Source organism: Phascolarctos cinereus, unplaced genomic scaffold (assembly GCF_003287225.1).
Source record: "Phascolarctos cinereus isolate Bilbo 61053 unplaced genomic scaffold, phaCin_HiC Scaffold_9;HRSCAF=440, whole genome shotgun sequence".
Classification (NCBI taxonomy): Eukaryota; Metazoa; Chordata; class Mammalia; order Diprotodontia; family Phascolarctidae; genus Phascolarctos; species Phascolarctos cinereus.
Genome location: NW_027556402.1, coordinates 215564305 through 215592258, shown reverse-complemented (window position 1 = coordinate 215592258; position 27954 = coordinate 215564305). Strand labels below are relative to the sequence as shown.

Here is a 27954-nt window from a genome sequence, read left to right as displayed (position 1 = left end):
GGGAAGTTGAAATAAACCTGTATTTATGTCAAAACCTGAAATGCCTTCCAAGGTCAAGTTATTTTAAATATCTATGAATTTAAATGATGTAAGTCATATTCTGCTATAAACAGATATATGTGATAAAGAAAGTGGATAACACATAATAAAACAAAGGCACAAATTCCACTAATGAAACCAGGAAACTAAGTAAGATGGCACAGCATAATTCAAATTGAAGGTAGAAATTATTTTTAATATTTTAAAGAGAGTTTTATAATACTCTGCAAAGTGTCTTTAATCTACATTTAAGAAACTGCACTCTTAAATGTGCATTATACTGGAAAAGTACACAATGGCAAGCAGTGATATAACCCTAACTTCAGATACTATGTAATGAGAACTCAGGCTGATTCAAAACACTAAATTCTAGTTTAAACTTCATAAAACAATGGGAAATCACTTACCTCTAACTGAGTTCTTTGAAGGTAGTATCCTCCTTAGAACCCCTATCTTGGGTAGTTTCGCCTGCTGCAATTTCCCTTAGGAGATACTAGCAAAGTCTAATAAGTTTTAGGTTCCCTTCCGCAAGCCCTATTAGCGCATGTGTGTAAACCTGCTTACATACTGCTTCATAGCTGTGATTTCCAAATCCCAATGAACTACCACCACCACTGCCACCATCACCATCACCACCACCACCACCACCACCGCCACTGCCACCGCTGCCACCATCATCTGTGGATCAATGGAGGATACTACCTTCAGAGAATTTCACTTAGAAACAGGTGATCTTTCCCTTCTCCAAAAGCAAGTATCCTCCATATCTCTCCACTGTTGAAGTCTACAGAGCTAAAAGAATATCTACTAAGAAGGCAAACAAGCAGGATAACTAATTGGTAAAACCAAAAGACACTGCCAAGCTACCTTACTTATCAACATAAAGTTCAACTATGCAAATGTCCAAAGTCAAAATAATAAGATGGTTTTACCAAATCCCAATAAATCCAAAACAAAAGGGAACATGAAAAATGGCTTCATAAAAACCAGAAGGCTATTATTTAGTAGAGAAACTGGAGAAAACAGTCCTGATTGCTTGCTCTGGACTACTTGTGGCTTATTTTGCTAGGAAATAACAACAATAAAGCATGTAGCTCTGAAGTTCTTCAAAAAAATTTGTGTGTGTGTGTGCGCATATATATATGTATGTATGTGTATATATATGTGTATGTATGTATGTGTGTGTGTGTGTATATATATATATATATGTATAGCTACACAATCAATAGATTTTTAGTACTTCAGTTATGTGAAATGGCTAAACATCAAAATTAGCCACAAAGAGAAACAAAAATATTAATTAATGCAACAGTTTCAAATAGCAGTTTATAAAGCACCCAGATGTTCTCTTCTACTTGTAAATCAGTGATAAACAGGGGGAGGTCTCCCCTCAACCACTTCCTCCAGAATAATAGTTCCTAACTTCCTGCTAACTCACATCCTGGTATCCACACACGGGTAATCAGCAGACTGGAATTAATGATAGAAATATTGCCTTGTACCCTACTTAAACAATAACCTGTACTAGTCTAAGAGAAAGGGAATAGCACTGGATGGGCAGTGCCGGTCATCTGTCAATTTCATCTGTGAAAGTCAATCTGTGGAAGATACTAATTTTATTCTCAAATCATAACTACCCCTGGGGCAAAAAAACCTTAAACTAACATCCTTACAAGTGATCTGAAGGTTCAGGTACAATCAAACCCTGGCTAAAGGCTATAAAATAAAATCTGTACTGGGTATGAATTCTATGTGAAGGTGGAATGCAATGAATTCTCATCCCCCATACACACTAGGAATATTTATTTCATAGGCTACAAGCAAAAACTGAGATCAGCTACCTTTGATTACATTGATCTCTTTATTGTTTGTATTATACATTCTGGTAATTAATCACACAAATTTTTTTCCTGTTATCTTTCATCTGTAGCTTGTATCCCATTGAAGAAGCTTATAATCCCATCGGGGATACAAGATATTATTTGATTCTTGTGTGACCCTCAGCACGACAGAACTAGATACTTAGGTGCTCAATAAATACTAGAAATATATTTAAATGTAGTCAATAAATGTCATACAAACCCTTAAGATACTAGTCCTATTCCAGAAATCATTGATTCCTTTTTTGCACATTATATTTTACTTGGAAATTCAAATTTATGCTTTCAAATCATACCTTTTTTTAAAAGAAAAATTTATTTTACATCTATTCCTAATCAATTTAAGTGAAAGAGTAATCCCTATAATAACAATAAATTTAAAGTAAAATTGAGCTAAGGATGAACCATACATTTAGTTTTCCTTTCTAAATAACTTTAATTTTACTAGAACTATTCTAAGGAAAATTTGCTAAATTAAAAAAAATATATTCTTTAATAAACATACACATTTTTGGATAATCCCCAAATTAAAGCTGCTCCTGTAGCCTGTAACAACAGAAAATATTTACAGAGCTAGATACCACTGGTAAGCAGGTTACTACCAAATACTGACAAAGCTTTTGACACAAACTATAAGCCAGGTCTAATTTTCCAAGTGGGCTTCCAAATAGGTAATATGTGTGCAAATGTGGAACAGAAGTAAGTAAATCTTCAAACCTCCTTAACAACCATCTGTCCCGTTCCCCCCCTCACCCCCCCCCAATTTAACTATTCCTTCTCTGGTCCTTTACTTTGGAAGAGGTAGTAAAAACCAGTGGGTTAAGAAAAATTAAGTAGTTACTAGGGATAGATAGGAAAGAATTAGGTCTAGAATCTCCAAATTAGAAAATAATACCTGATTATCAAGCTGATGAGAACTTTGCCTTTAAGAAAGAAAATCAAGTATATGATCACATTTTCCATTACTGTACATGCATAATCTGTGATTTTCATTTAAATTAAGTTTCAAAAAGAGAGAATATATTTTCTAAAAATTTAGCCAGTCTCTAAAAGCAAAAAATGTGCAATTTTCAAGTTTCTAAGTCCCACTCCCCATCTCCCCCTGCAAACAAATTACCTTTCAGCACAGAAAAGGCTCATCAAAAAAGCACTTATAAACTGGATTATTAAAATCGAAAAGGACAATGAAACCAATTTCATCTCTTATTGGAAAAAAATAAAACCCTTAGCCATGAGGCAGTACATTGGCATTTCTTTTCCTTTATATACATGCACTATTAGGACTCACTGAAGGGTCAAAAATCTTTTAGATCTTGCTAGCTTAACTGCAGAATGACTAACAACCCAAGAGGGAGTATCTAGGATGATACTCACCTTAAAATAAATTATACCCATGTGCTATTATGTATTCTGTGTATGGATACACAAGCAGTCAGCTGAAAGGTACACACCACACTAGCAAATGCCTGGCTGGAACCATAAGGTCGGATGACCAATGGAATGTCAAGATATGTGTCGATTCTCCAGCCCTCGTAACCACATTCCAGACACCTCACGTAGTCCTTCAGCTTCCCTTGATAAAGTTCATTTATAAGATCAGCCTAAAAGAAGAATATTTTTATCTTTAAAAATGTTCACTGAAAATTATTATAACAACATATGATATCGGAGCAATATTCACTATCTCTATAAAGTGCTTCCAAGAAAAACCTAATTTTCTTATTAAAAAGTAAAGTCCTGGAATGCTTCAAAACTTTATCATTTATCCAAAATCCTATGGGTCATAGCTAAAATTTATTTGTATTTATTATCAGTATGAAAGAGTAACACTGAGTCAATATGAACTAAAGGTAGAAAGTTCACTTTTAAATCAGCCCACCAAAAATATATAAACCTATTAAATGAATTGAAATGAAACCACATTATCCAAATAGCACATTCTAAAAATTACTTTTCATCACAACTAAAAGGCATGCCATGATTATGCCAATGGAGACCACGGTCATAATTATGTTAAAAAATGAAATATTCTTTGCATTTTTAATTACTCAATACTATTCATCTCTCAACCTCCATACTTATTTTATAAAAACCATACCACTTACTACAGGGTACAAGCAAAGATTAAAACATTCCATAATAAACATGTAAGGCAATTACAAAGAGCACAATCATGTAGTTTTCTAACTAGTTTAAAAGCTGTTAAAACACGCTATAAAAGTTTCCTTAAAGTATCCTCATTTAAAAGAAATCTATTTTCCTCAAGTGTGATTTGTCCACTGGTGAGCTTTGTGCCTTTTGATTACTGTACACTGAATTTCAGAACAACCCTCTGGGGAAAAGATTTGAAGAATCACTTGTGGAAGCTCTGTCTAGTTCCCCCGTCTGTTTTCCTGCCCCCTCTCCCAATAAGAGTGCCCTGTTGTTCTTAATTTAAATGATGGCACTAGGAAAGGAAGGAAATGAGAAGGAAATTTTAGATCTACTAATAAATTTTTCCCTTGTTTCTCGAGCAAAACTTTTTAGCACGCACACTGATAAGTAAATAGAAGGCAATTCATGGGTAAATATTGTTAAAGGGCCCTATCACTGGCTAAGCAAAACCAAGCATCAATATAGTCAATGTCCTTTTCCACGTAAATATTCCAAGAATTTATGCTATCCACCCCCTCCCCTCCAAGCCTCTCCAAGAACCCAGTAAAATCACTCTACTACAGTGACTGACCACTGAATTGGTCAAGTAAGCAACAAGTACTCAGTGAGGGCCTAACGTCTCTCTGTGTACTAGCGTACCATAAGCTCCTTGGTGCAGGTACTATACTGCCTAGAAGAAGTATCACTGGCCTTCCTATTAGCAGGTCCTGCTTTTAATTACTTGATCTGAGACTTACAAGCTATGTAACCAGATGGGCAAATCACTTAGTCTCTCTGAAATCGTTTCTATAGCTGCAAAATGTAAAATCTCATGGGACTGATGTGAACAAGTCTGAATCTGAAAGCATCATATGAGGATAATTTGTTCTTGCTGACACTTAAGATCCATTATAACTGGGCTTAAATTCTCTTCTAACACTGAGATTTTATGAAATTCGGTGTTTCAGCCAAGTTCACTGTCTACCTCCTGCCCCATAAGCATACCATATTAAGTCCCAAATTGAAAACTCTGTTCATGCTATCTCATTTCCCATACTACCCCCTGACTCAGTTCTGCCCCCACTCCTGCCCCGAGGACTGGTGTGCCTTTTCCTCTCTTCTTATTAAATTAAGACCAAGCTCAGTCTCTACCTCTTCTCTGACCAAACATTGATATTCCTCTTCTTCTCCGAAATTTATAACAATCATTTTGCTAAACCCATTTGGCATTTAACTGTACGCCGTCTTTCACTGTTAAAATAAATGTTTAATACACACACACACACATATGTGTGTATATATGTATATGTATATGTATATGTATATGTATCTTATCTACCTTAAACTCCTATAGGGCAAGTCTATAGATTAAATTTTTGTTTTGTTTTTAGTATCCCTGTTAAGTGCCAGGCACAGTACTAATTGTTTATTTGCTACATTTACTGGGAAGCTATTTTTCTTATGTGCAAGGCCCTGTGGGAGACAAACACCAATCACATCTCAAATTTCTATGGTGTCCTAAGTTTTAGGAAGTGCTTTCCTCACAACAACCCTGTGAGGTAGGAAGTGAAATATCATTGTCCCTATTTTACAGATACAAAACCCTGAGGCTTAGAGATTCTATGACTTGCTCTGAGTCACCCGGGTAAGTGTTAGAGCTGATATTCAAAACCAGGTCCAGTGCTCTTTTCACTAAAACATGCTGCCTCCCCCAGAATACGCACACTCTGCTTTTTCCACTTTCTACATGCAGTATATAAAACAAGAGTCTGGACTACAGGGCAACTAAGATTCCCTTTTGGCTCTACAATTCAGGATGTAATTCTACCTGTCTTCCATGCCTGGAATGCATTCCCTCCTTACCTCTACCTCACAGAGTCCCTCGTTTTCTTTGAAATACAACCCACGTGTCATCTTTCTTCAGTCAGTCGGCTAATTAATATGTATTAAGTACCTATATGGCAGGTATTAAGAAAGGTAAAAGACAGTCCTTGCTCACAGTCAAATAGAGGAGACAGGCTATAGACAGGAGATCTTAGCATTAAGGTGGAATGGGAAAGGGAAAATGGTATTCCACCAACTGCCAATGCCCTCCTTCCCTAATTACCTTGTATCAAACTACTTTGTAACTAGTTAGATTAATTCACTTTATATTTGTGCTGTCCATCTTTATATATGTGCTCACTGTCTCCCCCATTAGAATGTTAGCTCCTTGGGTAGAAGGCATGTTTTATTCCTTGTTCTTGGATCCCAAGTACCTTGCATAGCACCTGGCATATAGTAGGTGCTTAATAAATGCTAACTGATTGATAAGTGTATTCTGAATATTATAAATTACAGAATAAAAAATTCAGTAAGTACTATAAAATAGGATAATATTCAAAATGAAGAACAAAGTTATTAATTCAATGACTAAATGAAAGCTCCTACTAATGTTTTTTATATAAAGACAATAAGATAAAAATCGCTTTCTAGGTAATATTTGACCCCAAAAGGATTTCCAGCACTCCCAAGTTCAAAATCTAAGTCACCTGCTCTGTTTGCTTCCACTTCTGTTCCAACGCATCAAACATGACTCTACAAAGTTCTTGTACATCATGCTGTTGCCAAGCTGTCACAAAAATTAACTTAAGTTTATTAAAAAGGCAATATCAATTTACATATATTTTACATAGAAGTTAATACAGTTTACAAATAGAAGCCTTCAAGTGTAAAAATGCTCAGGCTGACGAAAACATTTTCTTTTTGGTTCTTTTCCTTTTTAAATGAGCTTTCTGAGTCGACAAGGAGCACAAAACACTAAAATATACTTCAAGGGGATTTGTGATTCCCCTTCTGTGTGTATTCCCTTTACTCATGCAGATCATCATGTCTCACTCCCTCTTGTCATCCTCCCCTGCCCAATAAGTTCTTGCCCCTCCTTGCCCCACTGCCTCCCAGACCACCTGGTGGCCAACCTTCTGGTGGGGTGCTTCTCCAGACCGCCCCCCCCCCGACTGGTTCTTAGACTACAGACATTTTCCAGGATCTGCTGATATATTCTTCAAGAACCCAGGGTCACCACCATGTCTTAAAGAAACACTACAGAAAGACTCCAGTGAAAGACTAAGATATAAAAGAAATACAATTAATCTAAATTATAATATAAGGCATTGTACATTTCCAAGGGCCATTAGTAAGACTAAACCAAGCAACTATTATTTCCTACAATACTGACTGTTATTTACAACAAAGAAGTACAATTCACAAGAGAACTAATTACCCTCACTACTATCCCATCCGAAGCTCCTTGTAACATCAGTTGTTTCAATTGCTCTCTTTTTGCTGGTTTGTAATAAAACAAAGAGTCTCTGAAGCTGGTATGGAATGCTTGTCACGGGATCTTCTTCAGATTCCTCAAATTCCCACCTATAAAAGTGAGATATTTTGAATAATATTTTTAAATTATTCAATAAGCACATTGGCACTAATATCAATAAAACTTAAAAACTAATTTTAGAGAATCTTTACATTCTCCCACGCTCATAATTTCTCACCAAAACTTGAGTCCCAGATTCCCAAACTCCTAACCAAGGAAGATCTCCATTTGCAATCCTGAAGATTCAGTATGCCTCAGAATGAATTTTTCCACCCCATTTCATTAAGTGGCACCACTATTATTTGAGCTATCTTGGCCAGAAACCTTGGCACTATCTTTTATTCTACCCATTCCTTCACCCTTTAACACATCTGACTTATCACTTCTATGAAGCCACCTCTTCAGTTTATCCCCAAAGGCACCCTGCCCCATCCCTTCAGAAAAGGCAGTAATTTGAGCCTCTTCTAAATACTCATACCCTAAATACTCATTTTAATACTTCTTTTAAGGCACTTAAGTTCACTTTAGTCCTTTAGAGTAAAAGAAATAATCTGGGTTATCCCTCCTACAAAGCTAGTATCTGACCCAAGACTTATTTTTTCCACAGCATCCCAAAGTTTGTTGGTACATAGTGGTAAGTCCTACTGCTTGTTTTTTTTCAGAATGACCAATCATCTCTTTCTCTTAATTCCCAAGACCACCACTTCAGTGGAGGCTTTCATCACCTCTTATCTGGATTATTGTGATAGCTTCCTCACTAGTCTAACTTCTTTCATGTTCTCCCTCTCTTAAAATAAAAATTACATATTGCTGCAAAATTTTCCTTTAGTAATGTTTTTGTCATGTCACTTCCCTGTTCATGAGGAAAAAAACATAATATTTAATAGATGCCCACTGCCTGTGACATCAAGGAAAAAAATTTCTGCCTTATATTCAATGCCATACCTCAGTCTATTGCTACTCTATCTATAAAACCATACACAAATAAACAAATATTTAAGTGTCTACTGAGAGCTCGGTGACAGATCTTGAGAGAAGTTATGACTAGGCAGTCATAACTCAGGAAGTTTACAAGATAATAGATGGAGAAAATGCTAACATACTAGCTATGTTACAGACAATTAAAGGATAACTGCTTTACAAAGTTACATAATAAAGTGCTATCCAAGACCTGGGAAGGTCACAGCTGACCAGGAGGACTGGGAAAGGCTTCCTGAAGGAGGCAGCATTTGAGGTTTGATTTAAAGGATTGGGAAAGAATTCAAAACACCAAAGGCAAAGAAGGTGGGAAAGGTACAGGGTAATGGTGTTTTCAAACTCAAATAGAAACAGATTCCTTTGGGTCACATATTGACTTAGAAAATACAAATTAACATTATCTACATTATATTTAAATTATTAAATTTACCTTCTCCCCCAACTCCTTTAATCTGATGCCTTTGATTTAGGCAACAGTCTGAGCACTCATAGCTATGAGGATCAAATGAGAGCTGGTATGTGTTCAAGGGACAGAGTTGTTAGTTTGGCTGGTATATAGATCACATAGTAATAAGAGATAAGTTTGGAAAGGGACAAGTTATAGGGGACCTTGAATGCCAGGCAGAGGGTTAAAAACTACTTAACAGGCAACAGAGAACAACATTTTTTGAGTAAAGAAATTATTTGAACAGATCATTATCCTGGCAACAGTATGAAGCATAAAGTGGAACAGAGACAATTAAGAAAGACCTGCATGAAGGTGACATAGTAGTGGCAATGAGGGACTGTCCTTGGGTAGGAACAGTAAGATCACAGAAAACAGGGAGGATTGAAGAGATAATTCAGAAGAAGAACAGAATCGAGTAACTGAATTGCCATGAAAGATAAGGAAGGAAAGTCAAGGGTAAGCCTGTGGTTTTAAACATGAGTGACTAGGTGAATGACAATGCTTCAAGACTACTACCAGAAATAAAAATCTGTACTCAAGCCAAGGTGATAGCCTAACTCCATTCCCCACCCCTTAAAAACATGATGCTCATTCTACTTCTTCAATTTTCTTTATAACTTCCCTTGTTAGGGATATTCTCTCTTCTGTTTTTCCAAACACTTTCAGTGAATAGAGTGCTGGATCTGGAGCCAGGAATACCCAATCTATCCTCAGAAGACATTTACTAGCTGGGTAAGTCACTTAACCTCTGTTTGCCTCAGTTTCCTCATCTGTACAATGGAGATAATGGCAAATACTTCCCAGGGTTGTTCTGATAATCAAATGAGATAATTAATATTTATGAAGTGATCTGCAAACCTTCAAGTGATATATAAACGCTAGCTATTATTGTCACTGTTGGTAAGTGTACTTTGAAAACTAGCATGTCAGTTTGGACTATTACTTTCATCTTACCATTATAACTAAGCTATATGACTGTTTTGTTCTTCTTTCATCTCTACCACAACCTCTAGTACATACAGTCATAGTTGTTACATAATAAATGCATAGTAAATGAAAGCTATGAAGCTAGGTCACAAGATGATGACAATTTTCTAATTTAAACAAACTTAAAAATCAAGCACCAGAAAAACGTTTATGTACTCAATGTGGACTTAATACAAACTATCTTGTTTTAAAACATCTTACTAGCAAAAAAAAAATAATGTGCATTTAAGTTCTCATCCCTATACAGTTCTTACTTTTAAAAAACTGACATATTTTATTTAGACAATTGATACTTCCCAATGAACTCTCTTACAAATTACAATTCTCCCCAAACTAGTTGGCCTTTAACTTTGACAATTATGGTCCTAGCATGTTTCTAACCAAAGTCTTTTGCCTCTCTATGATTCCATTTACACGGTTGTAATCAACTCTCTAAGACTGTAAGGTACAGGGAAGGTGCCAATCTGACCTGTATCAGAGAGCTTCTAATCCCAATGACATCAAAGGCCCAGTCTATCCCTATTAATTAGTCAATCAAGCTTTTAAGTGCCTACTATGTGCCAGGCACTGCGTTAGGGTACAAGGAACAGAAGTACAAAGACCGAAACAGTATACACTCTCAGGGAATTTACATTCTAACAGAGGAGACAGGAAGGACACATATAAGCATACAAAGAATAAGCATAAAGAGAATAAATACAAAATAATTGACAAGGTAGTTGGGGAGGGAGACCACTAGCAGTGAGGGACAAGTGAAAAGGCTTCATGTAGAAGATGACACTTGAGCTGCATCTTGAAGAGCAGTACTTCATGGGGTGAGGTGAGAGGAGAGTTCAGGAACAAAAGATGGCCAGCAAAAAGGCATGGAGATGGGATGAATGAAATGCTGTTCTGAAGAACAGAAGGAGGGCCATTTTAGCTAAATCAGAATGTGTAAGAGGGCCTATGATGTACAAGGAGGCTGAAAATATAGATGAAGGCAAGGTAATAAAGGGCTTTAAAAGATAAACAAAAGAATTTGTAACTGATCCTAGAGGCAGGAAAAATCACTTTGGCAGCTCCATAAAAGACGGATTCAAATGGAGACCTGAGGGAAGCAGACCAACTGTAACAATAAAAGCAAGAGAAGATGAGGGGCTGAAGTAAGGTGGTGACTTTATGAGTAGAGAAAAACGTTCAGATATAAGAGGAGTCAGATGTGAGAGATGTTAGGGACATAGAAATGGCAACATTTTGTAACTAGATACGGGGGGTGAAGGAGAATACCGAGTCAAAGAAAGCGCTGAGATTATGAACCTGGGAAACTAGAAGAATGTTGGTGCTTTCCACAGAAACGGGGAAATTTTGAAGAGCCACAAGTTTAGGCAAGAAAGAGAATTCTTTTGTTTGGATCTGTTGTTTTAGATTTGTTACTTGGGTGAGTCTCAGCAACATTCAATTTGAAATGTCCAAGAGTCAGTTAGTGATAGAGGACTGAAGTTCAGAAATGACAATGTGGCTACATTTATATTTCTGAGTAACTGATATACAGATAATTAAAGTTAAGGAAACTAATTAGGTCACCAACTGTAAAGAAAGGAAAGATCAGGGACCCTTGAACAGAATCTTGGTAAATGCCCACAATTAGGAGTATGATATAGATTATGAACTAAGAGTAGGAAAGAATGGTTAGATAAAGTAAACCAGGAGAAAGTAGCATCCAGAGAAGAGACTGATGTTCAACAGTATCAAATGCAACAGACAGGCAGGGAAGGATAAGGCCTAAAAAAAACCAGATTTGGCCATTAAGAGATCAATGAAAAGGTAACTGGAGAGAGGAGCTTCAGTCAAATGATGAAGCTGAAAGCCAGATTGCAAAGGGCTGAAAAGTGACAGGAGAAGGAAGCATTAAACATTAAGTGTAGAAAGCATTTTCTAGGAGTCTGGCTAAGAAAAGGAGGTATGATCAAGAATGACAGCTTGAAGAAATGATAGAACCTAGTGAAGGCATTTTAAAGGACAGGTGAAGTTTGGCAAAATCCCTAGTAATTGTGGATAGTGTTCCTAGAGATACATCTTATAAGAAATGGAGTTGATGTATGTCTGGATTTAGGAAACATAATACAGAATATGAACTTAAAACAGATTAGAGTATAATTATTTACATTACAAAAGGATATTTTGCTTATAATTACTTATGGCAGGGTTTCTACAAAAAGTAAGTCCCTTTAGTGTTAGACATGTTGTCTGAGGGACAAACAGGGCCCAACTGATCAAAGAACTGGACCTGAAATTTTTAGGAGAAAAAAAAGTCTACCTAATTAAATTAGCTAGCACATGAGAACTAATAGTTCAGAAGGACCCAACCACCTGCCTCCTGTTACTATGACTATGTAACTGGCCTGGCCTCGTGCTAGTAGAATAAAACAAATAAGGGAAGGAGGGGGAGAGAAAGGAGAGGGAATAAACTTTTATATAGTGCTTCTAACTTGCCAGTAACTACGCTAAGCACTTTTACAACATTTCATTTGACTATCCCAACAACCCTGTAAGGTAGTGATGTTATTATGCCCATTTTACAGCTGAGGAAATGGAGGCAAAGACAGGTTGAATGGCTTGCCCAAGGTCACAAAGTAAATGTCTGAGACTGTATTTGAACTCAGGTCTTCCTGATCCCAGGCCCAGTACTCTAACCACTGAGTCACCTAACTGCTTTGTAATTTAAGCTAAAGTCAGTTAACAACACAATTAAATTCATGAAACCTATTACTGAAAAAACTGTTACATATCTACTGTGTGAAGCAAGCATACCTCAATACACCTTCAATACTTTTAAAGACAGATTTCATTCCTGTGTATACTCCCTCTACTGATACAGATAAGATGCAGATGTTGTAGCCAAAAACTCCCATCACCTGGAGAGCAACTGGTCCTCAGACATACATACTCAGAGCTTCACTGGTGTCACCCTTAATAAGAATTCAGTTATTTCCACTCTATGATATTAAACTTTTGTCAGAGTAAGACTTCAGTATAGTATACCATGTGTTAATTAAAATTGAAAACTTGACTTTTAAAATTCTGTTTAATTAGAAGTCCTTTAAAGATGATTAAGGAAAGGAGAATTGTTTAATATATTCAGATTCTCTCAAAATGCAGTTTCCAAATTTAATTTATGAAATAGCTGTGACATGAATAAGTTAGAAACTAATAAATACTGGGTTCACATAGATTTAAATAACACTTTAGTTTAAATGTAAATATCTGTCTAAATCTGTTCCACATGGAGAATATTAACTTTTGAGATATCCCCATTCAATTATTTCTCTCTTTAATCTTTTAGACTCTTACACCTAGTATCTAGGAAAGCATATCTGAGAAATTTCCCGTTTTCAGTGATAAATGAAAGCCAATATAGTGTTAGTTGAAAGAGTACTGGATTGGCAGTCAGAAGACTTGGGCTCAAAACCCAGGTTACACACTCATTCACTGGCATGATCATGAACACAGTCACCCAACCACATCTACAAAATGCAAACAATAATATTTGCACACCTACTCATCAGAGTTGCTCAGAAGAAAGCACTACATAAGCCTTGAAGCAATACAGTGTGAGTTATTTAAAATGCAAGAAAGTAAACTGAATTTAGTTGTCAGAAGACCTTAAAGTTTTATGCCAATTACCCTTTTAAAATACTTTAAATACTTACTTATACAATGCATTCCTGAATTCAGGAGTCATGAAAAGTGTTTGCAAAAGGCTGTTCAAATAGCAAGTCATTGCTTGATTTACTAATCCCACATATCCTTTAAAAAAGAAAATGCAAGCATATAACATAAACCAACATTTAAAAGGAAAAATCAATAAGGAGAGGACAACACATTTAAGCATTTGTAAAACAGTAATTATTTACTCAGAATAAAAGTAAAACTAAGAGGTTAATATTATTTAATTCGTAACGATAACAATTACTCTGGATCTTATTCAGGTACCTATTTTCACCTGGGTTTCTATAAAATTTTGATCTCTGGCTATAAACTCCCCAACACATCAGATTTCTTCATGTTATAAGTAATAGCGTATAATATAGGATATATTTATTATGTATCTCAAAGGGATATAAAAAAAGGTTTTAATAGTAATGAAATTTGAACTGCTTTACTGATATGAAAACAACTCCCTTAAAATTTAGATTATAAAGATATTATATAGATTTAAAAAAATTCACTTGTAGAGCTATATTAGTAAGCACAGCCCCTATCTTTTCGAAATGGCATATAGATACGTGAGTTAATTAAGCAAGAGTCACATGATTTCTCTGGGCTTCAGTTTCTTCTCATTTGCACAATAAGTGATTTGAAATAGACAGTCCCTAAGGTCCCTTCTGGCCTTAATGGCTTTTAAGATGGAGTCTATAAGAAGAGTTTCAAAAAATATTGAGCAAAGTTGGAGTCACTGACATAAGTAAGAAGTCTTCTAAGGTAACTACTTTGTAAAAATTAATAACTATTTGGATGTATAAGTTCTGGTGTTTCTGTTTTAAAATCACATTACACCTAAACTTCACATAAAGACCTTTAAAGAAAAACAAAAACAAAAAACTATAACCTTAATAAAATATCTTCCAGAATACACTAGTATGGGATGGGATGAGGTAAAGGGACAAAGAAAGTACTTTAAAGAGGGCAACAGGGGCATGCCCTATGCTTAAGGCACTGAAGACATCAGAGAGAAGGTAGTTGGATGAAACAGCACTTCTACCGAATATTTAAGGATCCTAACAGCCCAGTAATGAGGAAACTTCAGTATATGAACTGATCTGTTTCACTACCTCAAATGACAGATCACCATGTAGTATATTTTATTGTGGATTTTGTTTTATTGAGGAAAGAGACAGTTCTTTCAAAGAATAGCTCTGTTTCAAGTGATTCTTGTTATCAAATGCCATTAGATTTTAAGAATTTTTTCATAAACTGAATCAATAAGATAGACAGGATTTTCTCACGTTAATGGGAAAATAACTCAGAAGCCTAGAGAATTCTTCCAAATTTCAATTATTATTGATTATAATATAATGCACATTTATAATTATATATTATTAATATAATTATTAATCAGAGTAAAAATAAGATAATAAAATAACACAAAATAGTAACTGTCACTACAAATTGTTTTTCAAATTGCAATGTCTGTTTTGTTGAAAACTATGCTTTGTTTAAAATTAGCTTCACAAATGATTCAATTCCTGAATGAAAGAATGCAAGTAACATAAGCAGACCAGGCTGAAAAATATGTAGGAAAAAGAATCAAATACAAAACAGAAAAGAATCTTTAAAAAGTGAAAATGTTCACTATGACTGGATTAAATTCCAAAAGAGTTTAAGTCCAGTCAAAGTCCTATGACCTCCAAAAGAGAAGATAGTAATGCTTCCAAATGCATTCCAGTATTAGTGAAAATCAAAGAAATTAGTGGAAATCATGGAAATTCCTCTCCAACCAATTACAAGGGAGCTAATTCCCAAATCCTAAGAATACAATCCAAGTCAAATAATTTACAACAGGAATGTCTTCTTTTTAAAAAAGTGTTCAATATTTCTGGTTCTAGTTACTTTTGGAGAGGTGGGGAAGAGTCGGGGGGGGGGAAGGGGACAGAAAGAGAAAGAGAAAGGAGGTAGGGCATGTCATAGAATGTTGTAATAGAAAAAGCAATGGACTAAGAATTGTAGCCCAAGGGAACAACTTCTTTGGCCAAAGGAGTCTTTACCAGTTGCATGCTGACTCAAACAATGAATTGCTGCAAACAGAGCTCTGGATGGGAGCTCATGTCTGCCTCTTGCCCCAACTTCCTGCTCTCTCAAATGCCCTAAGCACAAAGTGAATGCCTACTGAGGGTGCCATTTATTCCTCTTCCCTTTTCTCAGCTGCTACCATTCATCAAAGTCTACACCACTCCCATTCCTCATCCTCAGATGCTTGTATTCTATTTGACTTCATCCTCCTTCTCTTCTATCCCAAATTTCATCATCAGTTTTTCCTGTATTCCAAGGTAACAATTAGCCAATGCGAAAAGTTCTTTCTAATAATCAAAGAAGGCTACAGGAATTCCCAAAGAGTATTTTTCTCTAGTCTCTGGCTTGATGTGCACATATGAACAAGGGCCTCAGTAGGCAAATTGTTATTTGGATTTCATGTTGTATTATATTAACTTATATAAATTGACTGCATACTTGGCACAAAGTTGGTACAATTTTTTTTTCTGGCAAATATGGTGGAATGTAACTTCTTGAAGAGTTGTATTATAAGATTATTACCCAAAATGCTTCTCCCTGAAATGGCTAACATTTCCAGTTCTAAGCTCAGCTTTGCCATTAACTATCTTGGGCAAGACAAAACTTCTCTAGGTTTCAATCTCTTCATCTATAAAAGGAATAGATTAAACTAGATAATATCTAAGGTAGCACTCCAAGTATAATTCTCTCATAAAAATGAATTAATATGAAAGTCATACCTGTTTCTGATTTGTTCAAGATAGAAGAATATGAGTAACTTTGACTGGCATATTCACCGGTGGAGCCTACAGAACCTTCTCTTGGCAGGGGGCCTATAAACCTATCTTGCACACTGTCATCTGCTGTACTGGTGTCCTCCTAAAAGTCAACATAATGAATATTTAATGAACAAATTTAACTGAGGCAATTAAAAAAACACACAAAACTAGAAAAGTATATAAAATGTTGTCGATTACTATAGTTTACAGAAGGACTTTAAAGTAGGTAAATAAAATAATTACCTAACTTTTTAGATTTATGTCAGTCTACGATACATTTAAATTCCATTTCCCAAGTATATTTTATAGTACATAATAAATGTGAACAATACTTTGATTTTCATTTTATAGTATCTGGAGCACTGAGGACACAGAGTAGGCATAAGTAATCCTGGCTTCTTGAAGGCTGTGCCACTGAAGCACGAGGTCTGTCAGATCCTACCAAGACACGATGGCGTCAAATATGGATCAAGTGATGGGCTCTGGGTGAAGTCCAGCAAGGTTCATTAACAGGTTGGTTGTAGGATCTTAAATAAAATTATTTGGCCAAAGCGATTTGTGAAGATTACCAACAAGGTTAAAGATGGAGTTTGAGCTGCATCAAGAGAAGTACTAATGCCAGTAACATTACCTATCACTTAAATATTGAAATACATAGGTTCATGCTTTTATGATATATTGGTCATATCTATGATTTTTTTTAGGGTCTCAGGATCAAATACTTAGAACTAGGCACGTTAGTGGTTACACAATTCAATTCCCTCATTTTACAGATGAGGAAACAGGCTCAGTGACTTGCCCAAGGTCACAAAGGTATGAGAGTGAGAGAGCTAGCATGCAATCCCAGGTCCTCTGGTTTCAAATTCAGCATTCTTTCCAATATACCAGGCTGCTTCTATTAGGAAAATTTATTTGGTCAAGAACAGGAACTCTCAACACTATTCAATTATAATCAGAACTATTTATGATACAGTTTCTAAGGCAAAAATGTGGACAAAAGGAGATACTGATACAAAAAGATAAGCTTTTTTTAAAAATTGTTACCCCTACCCTCAACCTGCCTAAAACAATTTAAAACAAGCCAAAATCAAACAGAGAAAAGCATCCAAGTATTCACAGAAATCACTAAATGGATAGCTATGAAATAGGGGATGAGGACATGCAGGTTACATAGCCTTACCGATACTATCTGAGGCTGTTCACCATCTTTATCTGTCAAATGCAGAAAGTTTTTCTTCCCAGGTTCAAAGTTAGTATCAAGAAGAGATTTTTCACTGGTGTTATCCAAGGGAGCCTAAAGAACATAAAATAAAATCTTAAAATTATCAAAGAAATTTTCAATTACAGCAATAAATCATTATGATAACCATATAAATAGACAATGTCTCTACTAGATTCGAAGACAGGCTCTTCTGAAACCTATTCAGTAAAATTCTTTTTATCCAGGCTTGGTACTGGCTGTCTATGTACCCACACAGCGAGGTGGTTAGGCACCCTTTACTTCATGGGCCAGCAACTATCCTGGTCAAAAGAAAGAAATCTGATTAGATGATTTCTAAAGGACTTCTTCCAGCTTTAAATCCAATGATTACATGATTTACACTATCAATATTGGGAGATTTTAATGAAACAGCTCCAAAGAAAAATTACTTTGGTCATGCTATTTTATAGACTAGATGAAGGAAAAGCAAAAATGGTGAGAAAAAAGTGCTAAGTCTCAGACAAGAAAATCTAATTATAATTGTTCTTATGCTTTCCAAAATATGTACAAGACAGTACTTATCTGGACTCCATCAAACGGAACTAAACATAATTCTGAACAACTGAGAGCACAAAATAAAATCTAGACACAATATTTTCTGTATAAGAAATTCACTCTATAAGTATTTTAAAAAAATAGATCATGAAATGTGATGTGTGGGTTAAAATAAAGCAATACCAAGTTTTCTCCTCAATTCCTGCTTTGTGGGGGTGAGGGTATGGAATAACTTTCTGCAGACATATAAAGTGGACAGTTCTCCAAAGGCCAGGCTAATTAACATTAAGCAGTGTCTGGATATGAAATCAGACACCCTGGATTCAAGATGCAGTTTGGTGCTGGACTTGGAATAAGGACAGATCTGGGTTCAAATACTATACCAGACACTTACTAGTGTAAGCATTATAGTATTATTAGAAACCTGGCTGCTTTGTAGCAGCTGTGTGACCAGGGGCAAGGACGTCATCTAAGCAGTTCTCTCATCTGTAAAATGAGAGGGGTAAGTAAACTTGATGACCTCATTCAGCTTTCATACTTTGTGATCACATAACACCTGCACTATCTACCTCACAGGATTATTGTGAGGATTAAATGAGATAACGTATGTAAAAGACTGTTTAGTAACATATAAATGAGAGCTATTCTCGAGTCTTCCTTTTTTTCTCTTCCTCACACTCTTAATTTCCAACTATAATGGTCACTAGAAGATCTCAGAAAGGTGGTAATTCCTTTCAAGCTAGCCAACTCTTTTACATCAAAGTCCAGACTGAACTCCCTTATGTCCCTTGGCTCCTAGAAAGGCACGATTCTTTTCTGTCTGGGTTGAAGGTTCACTCATTTAGCCTCAACTCAATACTGTCCTCTCAAAAGTCACCTGAAGGTCTGGCTCCCTGGGGCTCTCCTGGAGAACGTATCATTTCAATCAGTATCTCCCTCTGATTGTCTTGTTCTTTTCTACCCTTTCTATCCTATCCTTTCTTTGCATTTGGTACTATTCCAAGTTGATTCTCTCAGCCCCTATATCCTCAGTTTGCTCATTCTAGGTTCTAACTACTTTTGAACTCATAGCTCCTCTAAAAACTTCCAAACTAAGTTCCCCTCCCACCAACCTTAGCCTACTTGAACTGCAGAGAGCTCATGAGGATGTATCAGCATTTAAAAACTGCATTAAACCCACATGTCCTGTCACTATTCTTTCTTTCCCTCTGAATAAATGCATACTTAAAACTTCACTTTCACATTTTAATCCTGTTCACCAATCTATGGTACCATAACATATCCCAGCCAACCCATCATTTTGCTGTAATAAATAACTTATCAGGTAAACCTAATCAACACTACCTGTGAATTTTCTTTAAATATTTCTACCAGATTAGGCTTTGTGAACCCATTTGTGTACTGCAAGCATGACAGAAAAAAATACTGGAAAAACAAACAAACAAACAGAAAAAAATACTGGGATGTAACACAAACAATAGTTGGGGTAGCTGGGGAAAAGGTGTTTCGTTTTCAGACAAACAAAAAGGGGTTTAATTCTCCTGTTTTTAAATTAAGAATGAGGAAAATAAAACTAGATTTAGTTTAAAATTAAAAAATGACTCACTTTTATATTACTTTTTAAGACATAAAAGACACTTTACTAACAATATTATATGTCCCGTGGAGGCTATCAAATTATTATTCCCATTTAAGTATACTTCGATTCTCTACTACGGTATGGCCAGCTAAGGATGAAGATATTCAGGGAAAAGAGAAGATAAAGCAAATGAAGACATTTCAGCATACTCCCACTTAAAAGCTCTTGTATGACACTGAAATTCTGTTTTAAAACATTACAAAGGGAAAAATAAAGTTTGGCTTCTTTAAGAATAGGAAAAACAAGTTGTAAAAGCCTCAGAAGCTGTTGGACTTAAAGTATAATTATCAGTATAAATGTGGTGTCTGTACCTGTTAAGAAGACATAAAAAAGCAGAGATGTCATCAATACCCCGTAATGGAAAAACAACAATCATCCTTCTCCATAAGATCTCTATGGGCATAAAGAATAGAGACACACATGGAGAGAGAGAGAGAGAGAGAGAGAGAGGGAAGAGGGGAAAAGAAGTGGAAAGTTGCTGCAGAGAGCAAAGGCATATGAAGGACTGGAGATGGCAAAGGTAATGTTTTTACTTTTGAACAAGAGGAAGGAGAAAACGTCTAGCAGGCAGCTGGAAAAGCAGGACTGGAGTTTAGAAGAAAGGTTACAAATGATACAAATTTGGGAGTCAACCATCTACTGGTGATATCTGAATGGGGGAGAAAGGATGGAGAGAAGGTATCTCAAGGCAGCATCTTGAGGAAACACATCCTTTAGAGCTGGAAGAAAAGAAGGAAGAGAAGGCAAACGTAGAAATTGAGGACAATCAATTAAAAAGAGTGGTCAGCAGTATCAAAGACTGCATGAGAATAGAAGTCATTGGACTTAATTCTTTAGGCTATCTGGTAACTTAGAAAAGCTTTAGTAGATTACTGGGAATAAAAATCAGGTTACAATGGGGTTAAGAAGTGAAAGGTTATTAAGGAAATGAAGGCAACAAGCTTAGACTACTCTTTTCAGTAAGACTGGTGACAAAAAGAAGGAACAAAACAGGACAGCTAGTTTGAAGAAGTGAGTGAGATTTAAGGAAGTCTTTGTTGTTATTTTGTTTTGTTTTTAAAGGCTAAGAGAGATCTGAATATTTTTGCCTGTAAAGAGGCAATAAAGAAGAACCTGAAAATACCAGAATGAGACTATCTAAATAACTGAATGAATAAGATCCAAGAATGGGTAAGAGCAGATCAGATTAAGTAAAGAGGTGAAAAAGAATAATGCTGGGAAGCAAGAGGATTTCCTCTTCCTCTAAGGCAGGCAGGAAGGAAAGAAGTCAATTTAATTCAACAAAATTTCTATTACGTACCTACTATGTGCAAGGCACCACGATAAGCGGTGATAAAAGACAAAAAACTAAAATAATTTCTACTCAAAGAACTTACACTATAAGGGGAACAAAATGCAAACTCTATACCAAGTACATACAATTTAATATAATACCTGGCACAGAGTAAGCACTTGATAAATGCATTCAGACAGACTGATTACAAAGTCATTTCATGAAGTAAAGAGTGCTACCAACTCGGAGGACAAGGAAATGCTTTGTGGAATGAATAAATTAAAAAGCTTTGATTGAGTGCTTATAATGTGCAAAGCTCTGTGCTAAATGCTAGAGAGACAAACAGAAAAGATAGTCCCTGCTCTCAAGGAACAGTGTAAAAATACAAATGGAGGACTTCATCTCTAAATAGGACTGGAAAGTTTCATGGCCCTTAGAAGACTATGCATCTTCTTTAACATCATGTCCTTTGACTAAATCATAACAATATCTGATTGTGAATTTGACAGTGTTATAGGTTCTATTGAGAACCTTACTGAAATAGCAGGCTGGAGGTGAGGGGAGGTGCGAGGAGGGAGAGTATCCAACATGAGAAGTGCAGCAAATAAAGTAAGAAGAGAATAAACAATAGTCAAGAGAACAGATCATGAGGATAGGGGGGAAAAGCACATCAGGTATGAGAGAGACAAGATGCTTCATTATCATTTGATGGTGCCCAGGACTTTGGTGCCAAAGAAAGGGTTACCAAGCCTCTTCTCCCCTGGAGTTGCTTCCTGGGATGAATGCAGAAAGGGCTGATGTGAAGGAGGGGGCACATCGGGGAGAAGGGAGGCTGAAGACTAAAGTTAGAGTCCTATTTCTATCACTCACTTAGCTGGATGACAAACTGCTTAATTTGGATGAGTTTGAGTTAGCCTATCTTTCAAATAGGGGTCATAATATTTACAGTACCTACCTCACAAGGTGGTTGTTAGAAAAGTGCTTTGTAAAATGAGATATGTGCGCTATTGTGACTACTATTTGCAGTAGATGGTAGGAGGCAGAAAGAGCTGAAGCTGAGGGAGCTGCTACTAGACAGTTTAGTGTACTAGGAGGTAGGCAAGCCAGGGCTTCCAGCAGGGAAAAGGGTTAGAGCAGCTGCTATGGGTTATCTGATAGGCAGTCAACAACTAATGAGTACAGGAACTGCTGAGGGACCAAATGAGATGAAAAGCATGAGTTTAATGTAGTTTGGTACAGTTTAATGATTTGCTCCTGTAATTTTCTACAGCCTGAGAACAGAAGATGAAATTGGCCCAGCACTGAGGACTGACATGATAGGCATGGCAGAAGAGGTGCTACTGAGAACCTTACTGAAATAGCAGGCTGAGGATGGGGGAAGGGGGGAGGAAGGAGAGTATCCAGGAGAAGAGCAGCTCATAAAGTAAGAAGAGAGGAAACAATAGTCAAGGGAACAGATCATGAGGAGGATGGGGGAAAAAAAGCACATCGGGTATGAGGGAGACAAGATGCTTCATCAAGTTTTATTATATCATTCATTTTGGTGAATAGATTATTCTGTCCTCGTTAAGTTTTAAAGCTGGTTTGTATTTCATAAGTCAAACTGAACTTGAGCTTCAGCTTTTGCCATTTCAGCGATCTGGAAGCCTGTTGTAAAATCTAGAGTCAAATCAGGTATAAAAACGCTCCAGTTATGAAAACGTTTTAAAAGTCTGACTAATGTTAAAATAAGAGCAGTAATAATTTTAGCAACTGGAAATCAGATGAATTAAATATAGGGTATTACCATGTCAGTAGCACTGATTCCATTTCCCCACACCAAATCAAAGGTTCCATTTACATAGCCCACTTTGCTGGCCACATCTTCAAATAGTTTCTTCAATGGAGTAGAAGCTGGTAAATTTAAAGTGATTCGTTCATTGACTGTCTTTGAATTAGTAGTATCTTGTATAATACATAAAACTCTAGGTTCTTCAGCAGCATTTTCTATCTGAAATTGAAAGAATCAAAATAATTATTTGCTTTCCAAAGGGAAAAAATTAATATAAGCCCACATAACTCTACTAAATAGCCATGTTATAGAAACTAATCTTAAACTAAACTTAATCACCCTTTCTGGACCCAAGCTATTGAGTACTATTATTACTACTACTGGTGTTCAAAATTTTAAATAAAAACTGTTAGAAATGGTACAAATACACCTTTGCTTTAAAAAGATATGGGGCATATTTCAGAGTGATTACAAAGGTATACTCACCAACTTGTTTTTTGTTTGAACAAATATATGAACAAATTCTTAAGAATGAATGTCCATGAAGAAGGTACACAATAATAAAATAAATTTCACAGCTAAGAATTTGGCACGTTTAATAATATGCAAAATCTTTATTTTATCTCTCAATAATTGGGTATGAATGCAAAGCAGCTCAATTCTATGACAGGTAAGCAGGAGAGGTATTGTTCTCTTTTTTTTTTGCAGTTGAGTAACTAGAAAATCTATTAAGTTGCTTGTCGAAGATCAACTATCAGAATAAAGAGTAGAACTCAGATCTTTTAATTCATAATTCAGTGGTGTTTCAATAACATCATTCTACCTTCATTACAGATTAAAAACCTACTGATTTTGTGAGCTGGCCTGGAAATCTAACTACTATTTGTAGCATTTTCAAAAGAAGTGCTTCTAGAGGAAATGTCTTCAGAGTTCCAAATAGGCAATTTAAAAACTAACGTGGGAGGGGAAAATCCCATCACTAAACTGGGGATATGTTAGCCTATCTTCTACTTTTAAAATAGCAACTCCAAAATAAATTGTAACAAATGCCTCAGTTATTAGTGGAGTTTAAAAAAAAAAACAAACCTTTTTGTAGCTATAATTTCATCTCCCATCTACTTATTACCCACAGCTTTCATCCAAACTTTTTTTTTTGGAGTAGGGGGAGGGGACAAAGTACCTCAAAGAAACAAATCTAAAGAAAAACTGTGGACCACCTATGGGACTTGATTGGCAATTCTAACCCACATTAACTGTTCATGTTTTCACCTACTCTGAATTTTACTGGCACTCAGAAACACTGACTATCAAAGTTTTCCATTTGCATGTCTTGTTTCCCCAGTTATATATAAATTTTTGGCAGGCACCGTGCCATTTACTTATTTTGGCTCTCCTGCGGTGCCTACCACAATGCTACAGTGTTACACATACAGTACACTGCTTTAAAAAAAAAAACCAGTTGAGTGACTAAGACTAAGACTGCAAAAAACATGGTGAGTTTTAAAAAATGGTTTAACAATAACCATCTAAAACCCTTTACTGTATTTATTTATATTATAAATGTACAATCAGGAAATGAAGGGAAAGGGGCAATCAGCTTGAAAGCTGCTAAACTATGCAGACAAAATGAGAAGACAAACTACGAGGTCTTTCCTTGTTCCCTTCACTGTTGGTGTCCTTCACCTCCTGAAATTATGTTTTGTTACTTTGAATAAACCCTACATTTACCCAGTGGGGTCTACACTGTGTTTCCTCTGCAGGCTCCTGAAGGGCAAGCACTGTTTCTTTTTTTTACTTTGTATTCCCAGAGCCTAAATATTTGTTGGTCAGAATTATATGTAAAAGAAGATACGCGCACAGTTTCAGGGATCTCTGTGCATTATCATGCATGAAGCATTTAAACAAATAGGATGACTTTTACATTTCTTCCAGATTCAGATTTCAGATAATAAACCAATGGAGCACATGCACATTCTCATTTTAACTGACTCAACAGACCACTCAGAATAGCAGAGCATTCGGAGAATGTGGCATAATTCATAGACTCCAGAGATTCCCATCATTTTTGCTTCACAAGATAGTTTATTATTTATTGGTCAGGAGCAAGTCAAGAATACCAGAACCCCTGCTGCCCTATGAATTATGCCACATTAGAGTTCACTGTATGACAGACAGAAAAGGAATTCCAGGCAGAGTGTGATATGCAATCAAGATTTAAGAGTTTAGATAAGTGCCTCAGAGAAATGAAAACAGGTAGGATCCTATGGCCTGAAACTGAAAAAGAGAAGTCAATTCAATATCAAAATGCAAACAAAATGGTAGCAACTAATTCCAAAGAGAAAGAAAAGAATAAGGTAGCTAAACAAAACATATCTTTAAGGAAAAGGCTTATCTGTGAACTCAACTTTTAAAAGAGTGTATATGGAAGCAGGAGAAATAGAGGACGGGGGCAGTTTAGGTGGCAGAGTGGATAGAGCTCCAGCTTTGGAGCCAGGAGGACCTGAGTTCAATTCCGGCCTCAGACACATAACACTTACTAGCTGTGTGGCCCTGGGCAAATCACTTAACCCCACTGCCTATCCAAAACAAAAAAAAGAAATACAGGACAAAATGTTTAAAAATGACAAGGTCCTATAATGTGTCAGGAAGGCTGAATAAAGTCAGAATAAGCTGAGTTATATAAATAATGTGAAAATTTAAAAAGGACCTTTTTAGGTAGGTCAAAGGCAAGAGGAATATCAAATGGACAAGGCTCCTAGCTTGGCCTGAATGGGAAGATAATGACAAAAGACAAGGTACAACAACTCAACTTAAACATTTTGCCTGTTTTCTCTAATAAAGGAAATTACCCTCAGACTGGAAAGGACAAAACAAACATAGGTAACAGAGAATCGAAATCCAAGGGAAGTATAAAGAAAGTAAGATAACACATAGCTTCAATCTCAAGGAGCTCAAGTCACCTGGCTCAAGGGACTGAAAGAAGTGGCATATGTCACACTAGTTGCCAGTGATCTCTGAGGAATCATGGTGAACCAGAAAAGTAATATGAGGCTTAAGAAGAAAAGAGATGTTTCAAAACTATAGGCCAATGAGTTTGATGTCAGTTCCTACTTAATTTATAGGAATTTAGAAAGAGAATAGTCACTAAAATCAGCATGTTAGACTATTTTAATTTCCATTTTTGATGGAACTATATAACTAGAAGATCATGGAATTTTCATGAGTATGGATTACACAGATTTCCATTGCCTTTGACAAAGTTGTAGGATACTCCCATAGTTAGAAACAGATTCTTGGAAAAGGTGACAATACAGTTAGGTGGCCTTATACTTAGTTTGCTGATAGGACCCAAAGATTGCTGATTAACGTCAACCTGAACAGAGGTAACTGATGCATGGTATGTTTATCAAACATGCAAATGTCATCAAGCTGGGAGGGGTACTGAATACACTGGATGAAAGGAGGTCTATCCAAAGAGAATGCTTTTAACAGTGAACAAGAAAGCTGAAGTTTAACAGGAAAAATGTAAAAACTTGTGCTAGTGTTTAAAACAAAACAAACCAAACCAAGCACAGAATAAAAGAAATCTGTCTGGGCAGCAGTACATGTGGAAAGTGCCCTGGAATCTCATTGGACTGCAAACTCGGTGAGTCAGCAGGGTGATGAAACAGCCAAAAGCACTCCTGGGATCTTATGCCTAGGACAGGCATGCTAAGGAAGGGAGGTACTGGTTCTCCTATACTCTAGCCAAGTCAAACACATGGAGCACTGTTTCCAGTGCTGGACTTCACCTTTTAGAAGGGACTTGATATGCTGGAACATATTCAGGTTTGAGAAGGAACTGAGACCAGAGAAGAGAAAACTTGGGTTAGAAAGTGACAGTGGTCTTCAACTATTTGAAGAGTTATGTGGACAGAGATAAACTTGTTTTGCTTGGCTCCAGATGAGAAACAGGGATCAATGACTGAAGTTAGAAAGGCAGATTTTAAAAGCTCAATCAATATCAGGAAAATCATCATTACAACTTAGAGCTATTCAGAGATGAAATGGGCTGTTTCGAGGGATAGTGATTTTTCTGTCACTAGAGATCTTTAAGCAGACACTGAATTACCAGTGATTGAGGATACTGTAGATAGTCACGAGATGACCTCCAAGGCCCCTTAAATAAGTTCTAAGATTCTACAATTTTATACTTCAAACAATCTCTTTAAACTTCTCTTTTTTAGAAATTCTGGCTTCTTACTGGTAGAGTAAAATGAGTAGTATTACTGTCAAAATTGAGAGAAAAGAAATATAGATGTGTAACTGAAGTTTAAATTAACTTGTTGTATTTTCTTTGGGAATACATTAGGTTTCCTGGTCTTAGTTTAGGTAATTATCTTTCTCAGCAGGTAGCATTTATAAATGACCACAATATTCACCAGTAGCTCAGAAATACTTCATAGATGCTTAAAACTAGAATGAAATACAGCCAAGAAGGTGCTAGACTTGCAAATGTTCAAACTGACATTAATGTATATAAAAGCAATCTATCAAATTTTTGAAATTCTTTTAGCATAAAAAGGATTTTCCAGCATAAAGCTTAACACAAACAACTTAGATATTATACATGAAAGCTTAAAGATTTTACTATCTATAAACAGAGCCAACGATTTAAAATGTGAAACCTTTTTGATTGTGGTCATAATTAAAAAAAAAACTACCGATGTTGTATTTCTAGAAGGTTTTTCCTTTTAAAAGTAGATTCTCTTTTTCAAGTAACCTACATTGAATACTTATTTATCCTTAAGTTTCCTTTTTAGTTCAGAAATTTCTATAATTCAATGATTCTAAATAAGACCCTACCACATAATGGTTGAGGAATGAAATGGCTATGAAATGAGGAGGGTCTGAGTAGGAGCAATAAGAGAGAGGAGAAAAGGAAGAGAAGAGGGCAATTAAAAACATTTAGGGTGAGATTCTGCATCATAGGAAAGCTTAAGTTTGCAAAGTGGGGCAACTGCTAAGAATGTAGTAGCAGCCAGCAACTTAGTTCAACAAAATTCTTTAAGTTTCAAATTAAAAGGTCAGATTACCAATATTATCAATTTTTAAAAAATGCATACATCTGGAAGGATAGGCACCAGAGTGAACAAATCAAATGCTTTCTATTCTGTTTTTTAAGG

At 36.0% G+C, this 27954-nt stretch overlaps 1 protein-coding gene across 3 annotated transcripts in view; it reads right to left on the bottom strand.

The window, feature by feature from the left end:
• Nucleotides 1-27954, bottom strand: part of USP47 (ubiquitin specific peptidase 47) — a 108630-nt gene that overhangs the window by 44402 nt on the left and 36274 nt on the right. For all 3 annotated transcript variants that reach the window (XM_021001973.2, XM_021001975.2, XM_021001974.2), the window contains 7 exons: nt 22805-23008; nt 17531-17644; nt 16312-16450; nt 13513-13609; nt 7315-7460; nt 6584-6663; nt 3371-3520 (listed from right to left, as the gene is read on the bottom strand). In XM_021001973.2, the coding sequence (XP_020857632.1) occupies nt 3371-3520; nt 6584-6663; nt 7315-7460; nt 13513-13609; nt 16312-16450; nt 17531-17644; nt 22805-23008 (930 nt within the window). The remainder of the gene's footprint in view (nt 1-3370; nt 3521-6583; nt 6664-7314; nt 7461-13512; nt 13610-16311; nt 16451-17530; nt 17645-22804; nt 23009-27954) is intronic.